At 41.7% G+C, this 20783-nt stretch overlaps 1 protein-coding gene across 1 annotated transcript; it reads right to left on the reverse strand.

Annotated features, from left to right (window-relative positions):
- Positions 1 to 2957: 2957 nt before the first annotated feature.
- LOC142550579 (uncharacterized) lies at positions 2958 to 5777 on the reverse strand. The gene is made up of 6 exons (XM_075659654.1): positions 5700 to 5777; positions 5356 to 5622; positions 5152 to 5245; positions 4488 to 4547; positions 3141 to 3197; positions 2958 to 3019 (listed from the first exon to the last, which is right to left on the reverse strand). Exons 1-6 carry the CDS (start codon positions 5775 to 5777, stop codon positions 2958 to 2960), a joined length of 618 nt encoding a protein of 205 aa, XP_075515769.1.
- Positions 5778 to 20783: the final 15006 nt, after the last annotated feature.

A 20783-nucleotide genomic window follows, 5' to 3' on the forward strand; every position in this document is an offset into this window, starting at 1 on the left:
TTGATGCAACTCTTTAGTGATCATGTATATACTTTTGATTGTAAATATTTTTATGTAAAGAAATTTTAAAATCTTTTTCTTAAACTTCTCCAAGTAAATTTTTAATATTCCGCTGTGTTATTTTATTAAATCAGTCGAGGGCGTTACATTTAGTGGTATCAGAGCAACGTTCTTTGGACCGATGCATAGACTTCGTCTACTTTCAACAGTCCGGGTATGTCTTCTTCTACATCTATTTTTATTGGTTGATATGTATTATGTGAGCACATTGTAGGATTTAATGCCTCCTAAGAGAAAATCTTCAGAGGGTGAGGATAGTTCCTCATCGAGAGTTGTCGATGAGTTCGGAAAATTACTGAAAGAGCAAGCTAAGGTTCACAGTGAACAGATTCAACAGTTGCTCCGTTTGCAAGGTTCAGGTCAAGGTAGAGGCTAAGGGAGAGGCCAAGTTGTTCAAGCAGTTGGAATTGATGAGATCTTTAATGCTTTTAAGAGGATGGATCCGCCTGAGTTTGCAGGAAGCACGGAGGGTGTCTGTTTGCCCCCTATTGCCTCCAATGACAAAGACAAGGGTGCTCATTTCATTAGAGGACTTCGAGCAGAGATCAGGAGGGACATCAATATGTCTAAGGCGGTGACATTTAAAGAGATTGTGGCTAAGGCATTGCTAGCCGAGCAAGATGAGAAAGACATTGCTAGAGAAAGATAGGCGAGGCAGCAGGCTATTGCTCAAAGGTCAAGGTTTGAGCCAAAGAGGGAAAGCCAGTTTCAAGGGGAAAGGCAAGATAGAGCCGATTTCTAAAGCACCGACAGTCCCATTTGATTCAGATAAGCCGTTGTGTCCCAAGTGCAGTAGGCATCATAGGGGTGAGTGCAGGTTTGGTACTCATACGTGCTACCGATGAGGTACTATAGGCCATATCACCAAGGACTGTCCGAGAGGATGGAGTAAAGAGAAGGCAGGGTCGCATCTTCACCACGACGAAGGAAGGTATAAACCCTGATTCTTCTGTGATCTCCAGCACTATCTTAATTTCATGCAGAGTAGCTACGACATTGATTGATACAGGTGCTACTCATTCTTTTATGTCTGAACAATTTTTGAGATATTTGGGTTTAGTTCCTTCTGTTCTTCCTCTCCAGTTTAATGTTGTATTGCCTTTGGAGATGTGTTATGCCCGACGTCTATTGTGTATGCGTGTTCTGTTCAAATTGATGAACGAGTGGTTTATGCCGATCTGATTGTTATTCCGATGGGTTGCGTTTGATATTATACTTGGCATGGATTGGCTATCAACCTATCGTGCAGTGATTGATTGCGTTGCTAAGACGGTGAAATTTTCAGATGATGGAAATAAGGAAGGTATGCTCGCCAGTGCAGGTACTTCGCTGGTCCTTCCTTTTATTTCTTTTCTTGACGCTAAGAAGTTGTTGTGTAGAGGTTGTGATGGGTTTTTGGCTTCGATTGTTGATATGGATAGAATTTTGAAGTTGAATATTGATGATATTGATGTTTGAGAGAGTTCCCTGATGTATTTGAGGATGATGTGCCGGGTTTACCGTCGGACAGAGATGTAGAGTTTGTGATCGATTTAGTCCCCGGGACGGTTCCCATTTCCAAGGCTCTGTACAGAATGGCCCCGACAGAGATGAAAGAATTGAAGACGCAGTTGCAGGATCTATTGGATAAAGGTTTTATTCGGCCGAGTTCTTTCACTTGGGGAGCTTCGATTCTTTTCGTCAAGAAGAAAGACGGGACTTTGCGGCTGTGCAATGATTATAGGGAAATCAACAAAGTGACGATTAAGAATAAATATCTGTTGCCGCGAATAGACGATCTTTTTGATCAGCTGCAGGGGGCTACATTGTTTTCGAAGATTGATATGCGATCTGGCTATTACCAATTGAAAGTTAGGGAGTCTGATATCCCTAAGATGGCTTTTCGGACCAGGTATGGTCATTACGAATTTCTTGTTATGTCGTTCGATCTGACTAATGCTCCTTCAGTCTTCATGGATCTTATGAACCAGGTGTTCAAGCCGTATTTTGATAGCTTTGTCATTGTTTTCTGTAACACCCTTAACCCATGACAATAAACTATAAATGCAATAATGCGGAAGCCTTATAAAAGATTTGGAGAAAAGTAATAATTAATAAAATTTTGGCAAGGTTTGCACATAAATATAGATTTACCAAATATTCCCAAAACAGAATAAACATTACCACAAACAATCTATCCAAAATACACATAAATCCCATCTCCATAAATACCAAGTGTTTGACAAAAGATGTGACATAATTTTCTTATTCAAAACATGAACCAAGGTGCAATATTCAAAACCATTTTAACAAAATATAATTCTCCAAACTTTGGCACATGCACCTTCCTTGCCTCGACATCTATCGCTATTCCTTTTTACCTGCATCACATGACATAACTGGAATGAGTTTACAAAACTCAGTAAGTGGAACTTTCAATAACAATTACATATACAATAGTGTAAAGAAAGGAATCATTACAATAGAACCATAGGAAATGCCATCGTTCAATGGAATATATAGATAACAATTATAAGATGGCATTCTATCAACCATTTCTTTCATTTTCCTTGTATGGCATTGATAAGTCATCTGTCGATGGTATACATGTACATTTCAGTCAAAATCAGTCACTGTACATGTTAAATGTTGATCAACTTCCGTTATGTGGGTTTAGAAGTGCTAGAAGCACCACCACCACCATATAACTATCAAGCCATAAAAAGAACCATTGAATCATTGTATCAAACATGTGGTGTGCATGTAATTAGAACTCCTTTCTTAACAATTGACATCAAAATTCCTTTCCTTTTCTTTCAATCAATGAATCATTACATAACAAGTATATAATCAATGGATTAAAGGAGCTAGGAACAATAACAACATCATTCATCATACATATAGGCCATGAGATGCATTCAAGGAAAAATCCCACTTACAACCAATAGAACTTGTTGTGATAGCTTCTTGGTGGTTGATCCTACAACACAAGATCAAGATTATACCATTAACTTCACATCTTCAACCTATAAATTACCATTCAAGCTTAAACCACCATTCCCTTCACTTCAACCAAATACCCAAAAGATAAATTCCCTTACCTTGGTTACTTGCTCTTGAGGATATGAAGATCACACCTCCAACTTGAAGATTCAAACCTTTGAAAGAAAGGAATTAAGTGAAGAAATGAAGAACCCTAGTTCCTAAGTCGTTGGTTGCAAGAGGGAAGAGAGAAATGACTAACTTATTGGCTTAGAAACTCTTAAAAATATGTTTTCTATGCCAAATACACAGACCCCGTGCCTCCCTCCATGTAAAGGTCCGTGTACACTCGGGAAATCACTCATTTTTCATGGCAAGACCCGGACCCGTGTAGGGGTCCGTGTACCCACTGCCAGGGACAAAAACTGCAATTTTTCTTGCGAATTAGCCAAAGTGGTAAACATGAAAGTTGTATCCCTATGTCTTTTCTTGAAGCTCCCCAAATTTCAGGTATTTAGAGGTCTGAGTAAAAGTTATGCCCATTCTCCCAACATGTGTCAGTGCAGGAACAATGAAACACACGACACACTTGGGCCACTTTTGACTCATCTTCCTCAACTCCTTGAACCAAACTCAAAACAAGAAAGTTGTAGCCTTGGATCTTAGCTTTCTAATGCAATTGGCCTCATGCCATTTGGATCAATATCCCATTCATTATGCTAAAAACCGTAACAGATACCAAAATTTTCATATCGTTTCTGCACCCCAATTACCAATTTGGCTCAAACCATCCAAACCATCAATCCAACTCCCAACATTATACCTTCATGACACAAACAACTCCTCAAATACACAACCATCGACTTAACCATACCAAAACCATACAGTAAATAACCATGAATACAATGCAATAACCATATTGATGCTATAACATGCAATACCAACCCTTCCATCAACTATACATAAACCATAAAAATAACCATGATCAATAATAACTTAACCATATATCCATAACACCAAACCATAGAATAACATCATTGACAATAGAAAGATAAAAGGTAGGGATATTACAATCTCCCCCGCTTATAAAAATTTCGTCCCCGAAATTTGCTTACTTCAAAATAAATCTGGATAACGTTGTCTCATCTCTTCCTCTGGTTCCCATGTAGCCTCTTCAATCACATGATTCCTCCAAAGAACTTTAACAAAGCCAATTTCTTTGTTCTTAGCACCTTAACTTTGCGGTCAATAATTTGAACCGGCACTTCTTCATAGCTCAGATTAGGCAAAAGATCCAATGCTTCGTGTCGAAGAACATGGGATAGATTGGACAAATACTTCCGTAACATTGAAACATGGAAGACATTGTGAACTCGATCCAAATCCGGTGGCAAAGCCAATCGATACGCTCTTTCAACAATCCTATCCAAACCTCGAAAGGTCAATATAGCGAGGACTCAACTTACCTTTCTTTCCAAACCTCATAACTCCCTTGAGGGGAGCTATCTTAACAAACACATGGTCACCTACATTGAATTCCAAAGGCCTTATTCGAACATTTGCATAACTTGTCTGTCGAGATTGAGCTGTCTTCATTCTCTGTCTGATCAGTGCGACCACATCAACCATTTGTTGAACCAACTCGGGTCCCAACATCTTTCTTTCTCCTACTTCGTCCCAATAAAGGTGATCTACACTTCCTACCATATAATGCTTCATATGGTGCCATGCCAATCGATGACTGGTAGCTGTTATTATATGTGAACTCGACAAGAGGTAACTTCGAATCCCAACTACCAGGAAAGTCAATAGTACAGGTCCTCAACATATCCTCCAAAATCTTATAACTCTCTCTGATTGCCCATCGCTCTGAGGATGATAGGCAATGCTAAAGGCCAACTTTGTACCCAAAACTCTATGGAGAATTTTCCAAAACTCAGATGTAAACCTTGCATCACGTTCTGAAACAATCGACACGGGTATCCTATGAAGTCTTACAATCTCTTGGACATACGTCTCTGTATTGAGTCATAGAATATGTCGTCTTGACAGGGAGAAAATGTGATGACTTGGTCAATCGATCCACGATCACCCAAATAGAATTATAGCCCTTTTGAGTTCTTGGCAAACCAACAACAAAATCCATAGTGATGTGTTCCCACTTCCATTGCGGTATAGGTAAGGATTGCAATAAGCCTGCCGGTCGTTGGCGCTCAATCTTTACCTGCTAACAAGTCAAGCATTCAGAAATAAATACTGCTATATCGTTCTTCATACCTGGCCACCAATACAGTTGACGAAGATCTTGATACATCTTGGTGCCCCCTGATGTACTGAATAAGGTGCAGTATGAGCTTCCGTCAAAACATCACGACGAATAGCATCACCAACAGGAACACAAATACGGCCTTGAAATGTAATCAGACCATCACTGTTAAATCCAAACTCAGAATTCCCCTTCTTCTCTGCCTTTGCTCTCAAGTCCAACAAAAGAGTATCCAACTGTTGCTCATGCTTAATTCTGTCAATCAAAGTCGGTCGAATAACTAAGGCTGAAAGTCGAGCGATCGTACCTTCATCAACCAATGCGATCTCACTTCTCTGCAAATCCAAAATAGAGGCTTTTGAATCATAGAACCCAATTGAAGACCTGACTTTCGGCTCAATGCATCAGCAACCACATTCGCTTTTCCTGGGTGGCAACTAATAATGCAATCATAATCCTTCACAAGTTCTAACCACCTTCTTTGACGCATGTTAAGTTCTTTCTGAGTAAAGAGATACTTAAGACTTTTATGATCTGAGAAAATCTCACATTTCACGCCATATAAATAATGTCGCCAGATCTTCAAAGCAAAAACAACGGCTGCCAACTCAAGATCATGAGTCGGATAGTTCTTTTCATAATTCTTCAATTGAAGAGAAGCATAAGCATGACTTTGCCTCGCTGCATCAACACAGCAGCGAGACCTTTCTTCGAAGCATCTGTATACACCACAAAGTCTTCAACTGTAGAACCCGTAAATCAGTAGACGTATAAGCCATGCATAATTCTAGATTTTTAAAATTTAGTTGACTTCATCGCATGATTTTAAATGCATTTGTTTGAAGTTAATTATTTTATTATTTCATTGCAGTGGTTTGATTTTTATCATTTCAGTTATTTCAGTGAGGCCGGACTGGAGTTGGAGTTTTGAGATAGAATTTAGAATTTGAGAAATATTTCCAGAAGTTAATTAGCTAGCAAGTAAGTTAATTTAAGTTAATAAGGAGATTTGGGGATTTATTTATGCAACTTGAGGTGAGTAGAAAATAAGCTCATTTGAGTTACTTAATTAAGGATTTATTCAATAAATTAATTAAGGGATTAGTGAGACTTTTTAGAGTTATTAATCTAGTAAATAAACAACACTCCACATTCATTTTATTAGTAGATTTCGGCCACCCCTTGGTTACTAGAGGATTCAATTGCCAACTCATCAACTTTGACCATTTCTTTGCATGTAATTAGTAGGATAAATCTAGGATTTTTGGGAGCACCATGTAATTAATTAGTGGACATATCCTAGTCTAGAAACAAGAGAGAAATCGGCCACTATACTCTAGAATCACCCAAGAGATCATTTGATAGCAATTCAAATTCAAAATTCAAATGCATGAAGACTTGGTCTTGATATGATCCTTATATCTTGCACCATCCTCCTCACCCCTCATAACCACCCACACTCCCTCCCCACCGAAATCGACCCCTTTTCAGTAGAAAAAATGTGAGTAATAGCTAGGGAGAAAGGGAGAAAAATCGAGAACTAGAAAGAACAAGAGTAGCGTTCCACTCCTCCGTGCCGCGTCGTCGTCGTTTCGTTCGTTTTCTTTCGAAACGAAACCAGGCATGTCTAGATTTCTTTCAAACCTCAATCAAGTCATATTATCAATTATTTTTCAGTACATGATCATGTTTTATCATGCAAAAACCGAAATACATCATAGAACTTTCAGAAAATAATGCATGCAGATTTCGGCCCTTTCATGACAAGCTTCACGTTTTTCTGAGTTTTGTTGTTTCAGGTGATTGGTTTGATTCCAGGCTCCCAAGGCGACATCTATACACGTAATAGGATGCATTAGGATCAGATTTGTCGTTCGTTCAAGCCCCTGGTTGCTGGAAATTCAGAAATGGACAGCAACCTCTCATTTGGTCCATTATGAGTTTCGAAATTCAGTTTTGATGGCAAGGAGGAAGGATCTGATCTTGGCTGCCCCAAGGGCCTATAGCCTTGGTTAGATCACTCCCCTAGCATGTCTAAGACGTGACTAAGTCGCCCTTTTTGGTGGGGTCCATGGCTCTTCGGTTTTAATAAAAACATCACAACAGCCCCATGTCCCTTCGGCCCCTTCAAATTTCAGTATATGCATTTCGGTTTTGGGTTGCTTGGTATGGATCTTGGTTGGCCTATGGCCCATAGCCACGGTTCATACCATGCTCTTAGATGTCTAGATCGTGCCATGGTCAATCAAATGGCCACTGGAACGACGCAAGACATCGATCAAAGCAAAACACTACACACGCATGCACGTTGGTTCTCGGTTGGAGTTTCGGTTGAGTTATGGTGTGAGCGGATTGTGGCTGGCCTAGGGCCCTTAGCCATGGTTCAAATCACTCCTTGGGATGTTGGTAAGAGTCTCGGTGGTGGTTCATGCCTCCAATGGCCGGTAGTCTCGAAAACAACACAAGTTACGCAATGGTACAGTTGCTGGAATTTTACAGCAAGTTGATGTGTCGGTTCGGTGGCTCGTTCGAGTTCTCGGTTGGCTTTTAGCCTATGGACTTGGACTGGACAGTGCCCCTTTGAGTTGGGAAGGTCATGTTTTTGACCGTTTGTGATTCGGATCATTTTTGAGGTCGTACGAGAATTTACGTTGCGATGTGCCAAATTGACTCCCGAAAGAGCGTTTCGTGTTTTGGCTTCCATTCCACCTAGATTTCGACCCTATCATTTTAGGAGCATTATTTTATGATTTTTCAGCGTATTTTAATCATGACTATACGTCGGTTTGGTGTCGGTTCAGGTTGGCTCGGAGTCATGATTAAATGCGAAGTCATTAGGCGTCATAGTGCATCTTTTGAACTAAATTGCATAGTTGGTCAAGTTTAAGCTATTGCATATTTTTTCATGGCACAGTTAGGTTGCAGCGAGCCTGGGGACGATCCAATCCAATCCAGTTGGTAAAATTACGGGACATTTTCATTATGCCAGTTAATTATTTTACGTGCATTAAATAGAAAATGATTATTTTTGAGATTTATGCGATATGGCTTGTGGTTCATTCACTATGTGGGAGTGTTATTTTATACGGTCGCCAGTGACCGCTCAGTTCAGTTTGGTACCACCCGGTCGCCAGTGACCGGCCAGCTCAGTTCAGTTTCAGACTCCGGGGTAGCCAGTTACCGATCAGTTCAGCTTAGTGCAGTGGCCACAAGCGTAAAACATAATCTCAACAGAAAATTTTACCAGTTACTTCAGTATAGGCTCCAAGGAGCAAACATTTTTTTTACTGATTATCAGTTCAGTTATGCACGTATTATAATTGATCAGTACAGATTATTTTCAGCATGCCTCAGGACAGGATATGTTATCTCATGCATATTTTAATTCAGATTTTTACTCGTTACTGCGATATATGCATGCTGAGTCTTTAGGCTCACTAGACTTGATTGTTGTAGGTACTGATGAGGCCAGGGCCGAGGGTGGGAACCAGTGAGCCAGCTTGGGTCGGCAGTAGTGGCACCCGAGGACCTCAGAGCAGCAGTTGTTATTTTATTCCGCAAACATTTTATCAGTCGTTGGATATTTTTAAATTGTGATTTTTGGCAAACTTTATTTTCTTCCGCTGCAATATTTTGAAATATTGAACTTGATTCACCAGTGATTTTATAATGAGGCCATTTAACTTCTTTTAAAAAGAAAATTTTTAATTTTCCGCAAATTTTCAAGCAAGAAGTTCTAGGGCACTTTATAATTGGTATCAGAGCGGTGGTTCTGTATAGGGTTTCACTACTACTGACTGCGAGAAGCTCACGAAGTCACGTCTTCGGTCTGTAAGTTTTTCAGTTCAGCATTTTGTTCAGCATTTTAGTTAAAGCATGAATTATTTTGTCAGCATGCTTCCAGATTTTCAGTACTTCAGTGTTCATTTAAAATAAATTATGAATTATGCATGTTAGTTACGTATGGGTTACGTTGGAACAGTATGCCCTAGACGCATTTTAGAGCGCAACAGAGAGGAGGAGCCTCGCCGAGAGGACAGGGAGGAGCGTAGACCGGAGGGAGACTTACCACCTCCTCCACCGCCCCCACCGGACATGAGTGCCCAGATGCTAGCTGGGATGACACAGTTCTTCGCACAGTTTGCGGGGAACAATGCGGTGGTGACTAGGCCGACAGGGCCAAGGCCGTTTACGAGCGATTCATGAAGATGCGCCCGAAGGAATTCTCTGGGACATCTGACCCCATGGTTGCCGAGGGATGGATCAAATCCCTCGAGGTTATCTTCGAGTTTATGGAGCTGGGAGACGCAGACCGAGTCCGATGTGCCACCTACCTGTTCACTGGAGACGCCCGCTGGTGGGAAGGAGCTTCGGTAGCCTTGACTTTGGCTACACTTTCATGGACCCGCTTTACGGAAGTTTTCTACTCCAAGTATTTTGCTGAGGAGGTTCGCACCAGGCTGACCACCGAGTTCATGAGTCTGAGGCAGGGGGATATGACGGTTACGGAGTTCATCCGTAAGTTCGAGAGGGGCTGTCACTTTGTGCCCCTGATCGCGAATGATGCCAGAGCCAAGCTGATGCACTTCCTGGTGGGTTTACGGCCGATCTTGCGCGGGATGTTAGGGTATCTGACCCTGCTACTTATGAGATTGCCGTCTCCAAGGCCTTAGCCGCAGAGCAGGATCTGCGGGATATCGAGAGGGATCGCCAGGGCAAGCGCCCAGTCCAGGCACCGCACCGCCCTCCTCCTCATCAGCATCAGCAGCAGAATAAGAGGCCTTTTCATGGACCGCCCAGGAACCGAGGCCAGCAGCAGCAGCAGCGGGGACGCCCAGCCCCGAGGACTCAGGAGCACCCAGTCTGTCCCAGGTGCTCACGTCGCCATCCTGGAGCATGTATGGCTGGCTCAGGAAAGTGTTTTAAGTGTGGCAGTCCAGACCACATGTTGCTGCAGTGCCCTCAGAGGAATCTGCCTACCCAAGGCAGAGTTTTTGCTCTCCATGCCGCGGAAACCAACCCGGAGACTATGTTGTTGACAGGTACCTTTAAACTTTAAGTTATTATTTGAATTTCCGTGCTTTGGGAATCGGGATTTAGATTTTGAACTTAGAACTGTTATAGGATTGCATGCTCTACTCAGATTTATTTGGGAATTAAGCTAGAGGAACCTTGACCTTTGCATGTCTATAAGTTTAGATCTTGTAGTGGGATTCAACTTAGAGCTCCGCTCTTTCAGGGAGAATTTTTATATCTGGTTCCGCTACCAAGGCCTTGATAGATTCAGGGGCCACTCACTCGTTTATTTCGGAGGTCTTTGCAAACTTTCTCAAGATCCAGACCATTGGGCTAGATACAGCCTTTTCAGTAGTGTTGCCGTCAGGCGAGGAGATGGCAGCTACCAATGTTATCCGAGATATAGACCTTGAGCTGCACGGTAATCTTGTTTATGCGGATCTGATTGTGCTACCGATGCCGGAATTTGACATCATCCTAGGGATGGACTGGCTATTGAGGAACAGAGTGTTGATAGACTTCCAGCGGAGATGTTCTTGTCCGACCGCCTGGAATGGAGCAGTTCTTATTTGAGCCGGACAGGTACTTTCCTTTACCGCGCATTATTCCTTATGTTCAGGCTAGGAACTCATGCATAGAGGGTGTCGGGCATTTCTAGCGACCTTTTTATCTGTCCCCGAGGAACCCAGCCAGTCAGCCTCAGATGTTCCGATTGTCAGAGATTTCTTAGACGTTTTTCCCGAAGACGTCTCTGGTATGCCACCCGAGAGAGAGGTGGAGTTTTCCATTGAGCTTATGCCAGGTACGGCTCCGATATCCAAAGCGCCGTACCGACTAGCACCGACAGAGATGGCAGAGCTTAAGAAGCAGATTCAGGAACTTCTCGACAAGGAGTTCATTCGCCCGAGCTTTTCTCCATGGGGCGCGCCGGTCTTATTTGTGAAAAAGAAGGATGGCTCGATGAGGCTTTGCATTGACTACCGGGAGTTGAACAGGGTTACAGTGAAGAATAAATACCCACTGCCGAGGATTGAGGATTGTTTGACCAGTTGCAGGGAGCTTCGATTTTCTCCAAGATAGATCTGCGTTCGGTTATCACCAGTTGAGGGTGAGAGATGCTGATGTCTCGAAGACAGCTTTCAGGACTCGTTATGGTCACTACGAGTTCCTGTGATGCCGTTCGGTCTGACGAATGCGCCAGCGATCTTCATGGATCTCATGAATCGCGTATTTCAGCCGTACCTCGACCAGTTTGTGATAGTGTTCATAGATGACATTCTCGTCTACTCCAAGAGTCGGGAGGAGCACAGCAGGCATCTGACCACAGTGTTGCAGACATTGCAGAAGCAAATATTCGCAAAGTTCAGTAAGTGCGAATTCTGGTTAGAGAAGGTGGCGTTCTTGGGCCACATTGTTTCTAGCAGTGGCATTGAGGTAGACCCGCAAAGTTGCAGCAGTCAGAGATTGGGTTGTGCCTCAGAATGCATCGAGATCCGCAGTTTCTTGGGCTAGCAGGATATTACAGGAAGTTCATTCAGGGATTTCATCCATTGCCGTTCCACTCACAGCACTGACCAAGAAAAATGTGAAGTTTGTGTGGAGCGAGGAGTGTCAGAAGAGCTTCGATACTTTGAAGCAAGCTCTTATCTCAGCACCGTTTTGGCTGTACCGTCAGGATCGTGAGTTTGTCCTTTATACCGATGCTTCGAAGCTTGGTTTAGGTGCAGTTTTGATGCAGCATGGGAGAGTGATAGCGTATGCTTCTCGACAGCTGAAAATCCACGAGAAGAATTACCCTACCCATGATCTGGAGTTAGCGGCCGTAGTTTTTGCTTTGAAGATTTGGAGGCACTATCTGTATGGAGAGAAGTGCAGATCTTTACCGACCAAGAGCCTCAAGTATTTCTTTACGCAGAAGGAGCTGAACATGCGTCAGAGGCGTTGGTTGGAGCTTGTGAAAGACTACGATTGTGACATTAGCTACCACCCGGGTAAAGCTAATGTAGTTGCGGATGCTTTGAGCAGGAAAGTCGCAGTGATGGCTCATTTGACGACAGAAACCTCTTCAGATTGAGATGCAGAGGTTTGATCTTGAGACTTACCCTCGAGGTAGAGTTCCTCGTTATCTACCTTGACTATCAGTCTTCTTTGACCGTATTCGCAGTGGTCAGGCGCAGATGAGCAGTTGGCACAGTGGAAGAAGAGAGATGAAGCCAAGGGCAGTGTTTTGTATTCAGTCAGCGACGGTATTGTGAGATACCGAGATAGGATATGGGTTCCTAGCAGTGATTCTATCCGAGCAGACATCTTATCAGAGGCCCATACGTCCCCGTACTCCATTCACCCTGGGAGTACGAAGATGTACAAAGATCTGCAGCTATTGTATTGGTGGCCAGGATGAAGAAGGACATCAGGCGTTTTGTATCCGAGTGCCTGACTTGCCAGTTAGTGAAGGCCGAGCATCAGAGACCAGCAGGTTTGCTCAAGCCTCCCTATTCCCGAGTGGAAGTGGGAGACATTACCATGGACTTTGTGACCGGATTGCCGAGGTCAGCCAGAGGATCGAATGCTATCTGGGTGATTGTAGATCGTCTTACCAAATCAGCGCACTTCTTGCCTATTAAGACGACTTTCACCATGGTTCAGTATGCAGAGCTGTATATCCGAGAGATAGTCCGACTCCATGGTATTCCAGTTTCTATCGTATCCGACAGAGATCCCAGATTCACTTCCTCGTTTTGGAAGAGTTTGCATTCGACTTTGGGTACGAAGTTGCTGTTTAGCACAGCTTTCCATCCGCAGACAGATGGCAGTCGGAGCGAGTTATTCAGATTTAGAGGATCTTCTCCGTGCTTGCGTCATTGATTTCTCTGGGAGTTGGGAGTCGAACTTACCATTGGTAGAGTTCACCTATAACAACAGTTTCCAGTCGTCTATAGGTATGGCTCCGTATGAAGCACTGTATGGCCGCAAGTGTAGATCTCCTGTTCATTGGGATGAAGTAGGAGAGAGAGCAGAGTTGGGTCCAGAGATTGTTCAGCAGGCAGCAGATGTAGTAGTCAAGATCCGTGATAGGATGAGGACTGCTCAGAGCCGACAGAAGAGTTATGCCGATCAGCGGAGGAGAGAGTTAGAGTTTGCAGTGGGCGATCATGTCTTCGTGAAAGTGGCACCTATGAAGGGTGTCATGAGATTTGGCAAGAAAGGGAAGCTCAGTCCGAGATTCATTGGACCGTTTGAGATCCTGACAGAGTTGGGACGCTAGCTTATCGTGTGGCTCTTCCGCCGAATCTGGCCGGAGTACACAATGTCTTTCACGTCTCCATGCTGAGGAAGTATATGGCAAATCCTTCGCATGTGCTGAATTTCGAGCCGTTGCAGCTTACTCCGAACTTATCTTATGAGGAGAGACCCGTGCAGATCCTAGACGACAGGAGAAGAAACTTCGGAACAAGTTGGTTAAGCGAGTCAAAGTCAAATGGCTCAACCATTCAGAGGAGGAAGCTACGTGGGAGTCTGAGCCGGAGATGAGAGTCGATACCCGAGTTATTCGGTGAGTTCTAATTTCGAGGACGAAATTTATTTAAGGGGGGAAGGATTGTAGAACCCGTAAATCAGTAGACGTATAAGCCATGCATAATTCTAGATTTTTAAATTTAATTGACTTCATTGCATGATTATTTTAAATGCATTGTTTGAAGTTAATTATTTATTATTTCAGTTCAGTAGTTTGATTTTTAGCATTTCAGTTATTTCAGTGAGGCCGGACGGAGTTGGAGTTTTGAGATAGAATTTAAGATTGAGAAATATTTCCAGAAGTTAATTTAGCTAGCAAGTAAGTTCATTTAAGTTAAAAGGAGGTTTGAGGATTTAATTTAATATTTGAGGTGATTAGAAATAACTCATTTAAGTTATTAATTAAGGTTAGCTCACTAAATTATTAAAGGATTAGTAAGGCTTTAGATTATTATCTAGATAACAACTCCCATTCATTTTATTAGCAGATTTCGGCCACCCCTGGTTACTAGAGATTCATTGCCAACTCATCAACTTTGACCATTCTTTGCATGTAATTAGTAGGATAATTCTAGGATTTTTGGGAGCACATAATTAATTAATGGACATATCCTAGTCTAGAAAAAGAGAAAATCGGCCACTACTCTAGCATCACCACAATCATTTGATATCAATTCAAATTCAAAATTCAAATGAGAAGACTTGGTCTTGATATGATCCTTATATTTGCACCATCTCCTCACCCCTCAACCACTCATCCCTCCCTCCCACCGAAATCAGCCCTTTTCAGTAAAAACGTGAGTCTAGCTAGGGAGAAAGGGAGAAAAATCGAGACTAGAAAGACAAGAGAGCGCTCCACTCCTCCGTGCCGCGTCGTCGTCGTTTCGTTCGTTTTCTTTCGAAACGAAACCAGGCATGTCTAGATTTCTTTCAAACCTCAATCAAGTCATATTATCATTTATTTTTCAGTACATGATCATGTTTATTCAAAAAAATACATCAAAACTTTGAAACAACATGCAGAATTTCGCCTTCATGGCAAGCTTCACGTTTTTCTGAGTTTTGTGTTTCAGGTGATTGGTTCGACTCCAGGCTCCCAAGGCGCTCTATACATGTATAGGATGCATTAGGACCATGTTGGTCATTCAAGCCCCATGCTTGCTGGAAATTCAGAATGACAGCAACCTCCATGGTCCATTTGAGTCGAAATTCAGTTTTGTGCAAGGGGAAGGATCTGATCTTGGCTGCCCCAAGGGCCTATAGCCATGGTTGGATCACCCCTAGCATGTCTAAGACTAAGTTGCCCTTTTGGTGGCTTGGTCCATGGCTCATCGGTTTTTAATAAAACATCACAACAGCCCCTTCCCTTCGGCCCTTATTTCAGCATATGTTTCGGTTTTGGTTGCTTGGTATGGATCTTGGTTGGCCTATGGCCCTTAGCCACGGTTCATATCATGCTCCTAGATGTCTAGATCGTGCCATGGTCAATCAAATGGCCACTGGAACGACGCAAGACATCGATCAAGCAAAACACTACACACGCATGCACGTTGCTCTCGGTTGGAGTTTCGGTTGAGTTTGGTGTGATGCGGATTGTGGCTGGCCTAGGGCCCTTAGCCATGGTTCAAATCATTCCTTGGGATGTTGGTAAGAGTCTCTGGTCGGTGGTTCACGCCCCAATGGCCGTAGTCTCGAAACAACACAAGTACGCAAGTACAGCTGCTGGAATTACAGCAAGTTGCTGTGTCGTTAGGCTCGTTCGAGTTCTTGGTTGGCTTTTAGCCCATGGCCTTGGACTGGACAGTGCCCATTGAGTTGGGAAGGTCATGTTTTTGACCGTTCGTCATTGGATCATTTTTGAGGTCGTACGAGAATTTACGGTGCAATGTGCCAAATTGACTCTCGAAAGAGCGTTTCGTGTTTTGGCCTCCATTCCACCTAGATTTCGACCCTATCATTTTAGGAGCATTATTTTATGATTTTTCAGCGTATTTTAATCATGACTATACGTCGGTTGGTGTCGGTTCAGGTTGGCTCGGAGTCATGATTAAATGCGAAGTCATTAGGCGTCATAGTCGCATCTTTTGAACTAAATTGCATAGTTGGTCAAGTTTAAGCTATTGCATATTTTTCATGGCACAGTTAGGTTGCAGCGAGCCTGGGACGATCCAATCCAATCCAGTTGGTAAAATTACAGGAATTTTCATTATGCCAGTTAATTATTTTACGTGCATTAAATAGAAAATGATTATTTTGAGATTTATGCGATATGGCTTGTGGTTCATTCACTATGTGGGAGTGTTATTTTATACGGTCGCCAGTGACCGATCAGTTCAGTATGGTACCACCCGGTCGCCAGTGACCGGCCAGCTCAGTTCAGTTTCAGCCTCCCCGGTAGCCAGTTACCGATCAGTTCAGCTTAGTGCAGTGGCCACAGGCGTAAAACATAATCTCAACAGAAAATTTTACCAGTTATTTCAGTACAGGCTCCAAGGAGCAAACTTTTTTACTGTGATTATCAGTTCAGTTATGCACGTATTATAATTGCTCAGTACAGATTATTTTCAGCATGCCTCAGGACAGGATATGTTATCTCATGCATATTTTAATTCAGATTTTTACTCGTTACCTGCGATATGCATGCTGAGTCTTTAGGCTCACTAGACTTGATTGTTGTAGGTACTGATGAGGCCAGGGGGGGACCAGTGAGCCAGCTTGGGTCGGCAGTAGTGGCACCCGATGGACCGCAGAGCAGCAGTTGTTATTTTATTCCGCAAACATTTATCAGTCGTGAATATTTTTAAATTGTGATTTTTGGCAAACTTTATTTCTTCCAGCTGCAATATTTGAAATATTGAACTTGATTCACCAGTGATTTTATGAATGTGGCATTTAACTTCTTTAAAAAGAAAATTTTTTAATTTTCCGCAAATTTCAAACAAGAAGTTCTAGAGCACTTATATCAACTCCCTGAGGAGTGCTAACATTGGAGCTGAGTCATTTGTCCTTCAACACTTGAAATGCTTGCTGACATTCATTAGTCCATTCAAACTTAACTGTCTTTCTCGTCAGAGTAGTAAGGGGCCAAGGCTATTTAGAGAAATCAGCAATAAAACAACATAGTACCCTGCCAACCTGATGTGAATCTTTTGTACGACGATAGCAAACACGATTAAAATCAAATCGTGCCCTCAATTCAATAACGAACAAAGAATCGTTGTGTCCTGATCTTTGAATCAAGTGTGTGTGTTGTGATTTTCACCTCTAAACTATGAAAGTCTAGCACAAATAATCACGAGATAAACAACCGAGATTATAACGAACCTTCGAATAACAAGTCGACGACAATCCGCATAAGCACGATCGACAAACGCCACAAAGTTAAAAAACTTTGATAATTTATTTTTGTTTGACAAAGCAAAAGCTTTAATTGTTTGAGAGAAAACTCACGAACAATGATAAAATATCAATAATATCTGAATAGTGTTCAAAATTTCGTGCAAATATGTCTACATATTAGAAAAATATTGCAAATCTAGTTACCAAAATAATCAAACTCTAACTAGGAAACTAGGATTTTTCCGGAACTGGTTCGCGCTTGGGCGATAGAATATTACCGCTCGAGCGCCAAGGGCTCTCCACTATTCGCGATCGGGCGGTAGAATGTTGCCGCTCGGGAGCGCCGGGTGTTCTGGAAATCACGTCTTGGACAGTCCATCTGGCGCTCGGGCGGTAGTTTTTTTACCGCTCGGCGCGAAGCATTCTGCCACTTTTCTTCGTTCATCACTTGAATGGTGTTCCTATGCCTTCCGAACTCAATCCCATGCACCACAAAACCTTCAGCACTCTGCTCCTTGCTTGTAAGTCCTTCTTCATTGCTCATAAGTTCGTGCAACGCTTCCTTGAACTTCTTCAATCGTCCCCTCGTGATTGGTTCCTCCGGCAACTCCAAAGGGTCCCATGTGATACGAATCTGACCGGGTGTTACGTGCTAATGGTTGAAAGAAGTTTAAAGATGCACTTCAAGGACTCATGATGAGCTATCAAGGAAGTCCTACAAGTTGGATGTCTAAAGTAGAGGAGGTTGAGAATCATGGGAATAATATTGGAGGTTGTTGGAATGTTATTCAAGTGCAATTGCCGAAGGTGGAGCGCACCCGCGGTCCGAAGGCGAGCGCACCCGCGCTCCTAAAAGGACCGCACCCGCGGTCCTATGCATCCGAACTTCGCCGAAGCGGCACCGCACCTGCGGTCCAGTATGCAGCGCACCCGCGGTCTATTGTCAACTTCCGTATCAAAGTTGCTAGTTATCTTCTTTAATGCTTTCTACACTACTTTTTATGGGTTTATTAATTATATAATGCATTGTAATTACCAAAACGAAAATTATTGAAGATTGATATCAAATACATTGAGTTCTCTCAATTTTCAAAGCTTTTAGCTTTAATCTTCACAAGAAGAAAACCAAATCAAACTTATCAAAGATTGCATCTTTGTGGCGTTTGTCGATTGTTTTTCGCACGGATTGTCAAAACAAGTTCTTTGAAGGTTCGTTTGAAATTCAATTGTTTTATCGTTGATATTTGTTGCTAAGTTATAATCGCTCAGAGGTGAATATCACAAAATCGTTACTTGTTTCAAAAGATCGGGACAACATAATCGTTCCTTGTTTGTTATTGAATTGAGGGTGCGATTTCTATATTCGTGCTTGCCTTTAATTCGTACGAGGATTCGTATCATTTGGTATCAGAGCTTCTGGTTCTGTTTGATTCAAGTAAGTTATCGTTCTTGTTGTTATTTTCAGATCTGTCTAAAAAAAATCCGTTCTGTTATCAGATCTGTGTTATCCTTTTGTTTCTATTTTCAGATCTGTTTAAAATTTCATTCTGTTCTCAAATCTGTGTTATCTTTTCGTTTTTATTCAAGATCTTTCTAAAACTTTGATTCTGTTTTCAGATCCGTGTTATCCTTTGTATTGTTGTAAGATCTGCGTTATTCTAGTTGTTCTTTGTTTTGTGCAGTCCAAGTGAGACAGTTGCAAGTGTTCACAAGTTAAATCTTGTTAGTTTGATTAAAAAATATATATATAAAGATTGATCACATCTTAGAGAGAACTATCAAATTCGAGTGAAAACACTTTAGTGCGAGCGTTATTTCTTTGGAGTGACCGGTGAGTATTTTGTAGTGAGAAAAAAAAAAAGAGAGTCGAGTGAATTTTCATTGGAGTGACCAGTGAGGATTTGTGGTGAGAAAATTTATTCTTTATTATTTTCTACTAACCTTTTCTTGCAGGTATAATGGTTGACGATCGTCAATTTCAAACAATGTTGAGAGGGTTGGATAGAATATGGGAGAATGAGTTTAAGCCTCTACGAAAAAAATATAGGAGGTGTGAAGAAGAGGAAATACATGATAGGCAATATGATGAGGATAGGCGACGTAGAAGATTTGGAGGGAATAGATTATTGTATTTGCATCGTGACGATGATAGGGGATGTGAGGAGAGTAGTGGGTATAGCAACCGGGGAGAGAAAATCATTGCTAGGCCAAAGAATGAGTCGAGAGTTGAAGCTAGGAAATATGAATATCAAGGTACAAGTAAAAACTCAAATTCAAGTACTTGTGATATTATATGTTGTTGGTGTTTAGAAATTGGTCATGATATCAATCAATGTCCACGTGATAAGGTGGCCATAGTAGAATCATCTGTTGAACCTGAATCTGATGTTGCTGAACCTGAATATGAATTTGAGGTTGGGGAGATTGAGGATGATAATACTACGCTGGTTCTTGACACGAGTGTTGAGCAGTATGTGGTGGAAGGTGAATTGATAGATGATGGTACTTCACTGGTTGATGATACGAGTACTGTTAAACAAAACCTTGTGGACAGTGAATCATTGAGTGGTGAATAAATTTCTATTTTGTCTACCATGGGAGAGGAGAGTAGGCAAGGAAAAGTTATTATACATAAATTCGTTGAGCAACGAAATACTTCATTTGTTCAATTAAATCCAATTGTTGTTCTTGAGAATCAATTAAAATTCATTGAATTGTGCGAAAAAGAAATTAAAAAGGCCGAAAGAAAGAGAAAACAAAAGAATGAGATGACCATAGAAAAGAAAGAAGAGAGAAAAGAACAAGAAAAAGAGGCATAAGAAAATAAAACGAAAAAGAACTTTATGGCCCAAAAGAGTGAGATGGAAAGATGCTTATTCTTACATAAACCATTTCATGTACCTTTATACAAAGTGGTTTATTGTTGTGGTGATGATATAGCCGGTTCAATTCCGAGCATAGCTATTTCTTATTTGCAGGTTCTTGGGGTTGTCATACCAAGGAGGCAAGTGAGTTTTACTAAAGGGAGAACCCAAGGTTCCGAGCCTCGAGAATACAAGTACCATCGCGATGAGGTAAGTTTAGTTGCCAACACAACAACTATGAGGTATGACTTTCTTCCTTACTTTAAAGTTGTATTGCTTTGTTTTCAAGAATTTGTAGAACAGGTTGCAAGTTTGGTGGTTAGAGGACCGGGTGTCAGTTTGTCTTTATTCCTTGGTTGTTATGGATGTGAGACTATTGATGAAATGCATGTACTTTTATGAACTTTGATTTTCCACGAGTTACTAAGTTAGTAGGATTTGTTTGCTACAAGGGTTTATATGCATTATACTTAAATTTTTGTGATGAGATAAGATATTGCATTGATAGTACACGTGACGTGTCTTATTTCCATGATTTATACTTGATTAGTGATGATTGTGAAGATTACATGGATAGTATATTTAGGGTGTTCCATTTGCATGATTTATGCTTGTTTGATGATGGTTTTGAGGGGGGCAAGGATGAACATGACTGTTTCTTTGTTCATGATGAAAACATGTTTAATAAGAATAAATTTTTCATCCTACACTCATTGCATGAGCTGTTGCATGATATGGAGGCACATGATATTTGTTTGAGT

This window comes from Primulina tabacum, chromosome 7 (assembly GCF_025594145.1).
Source record: "Primulina tabacum isolate GXHZ01 chromosome 7, ASM2559414v2, whole genome shotgun sequence".
Lineage (NCBI taxonomy): Eukaryota > Viridiplantae > Streptophyta > Magnoliopsida > Lamiales > Gesneriaceae > Primulina > Primulina tabacum.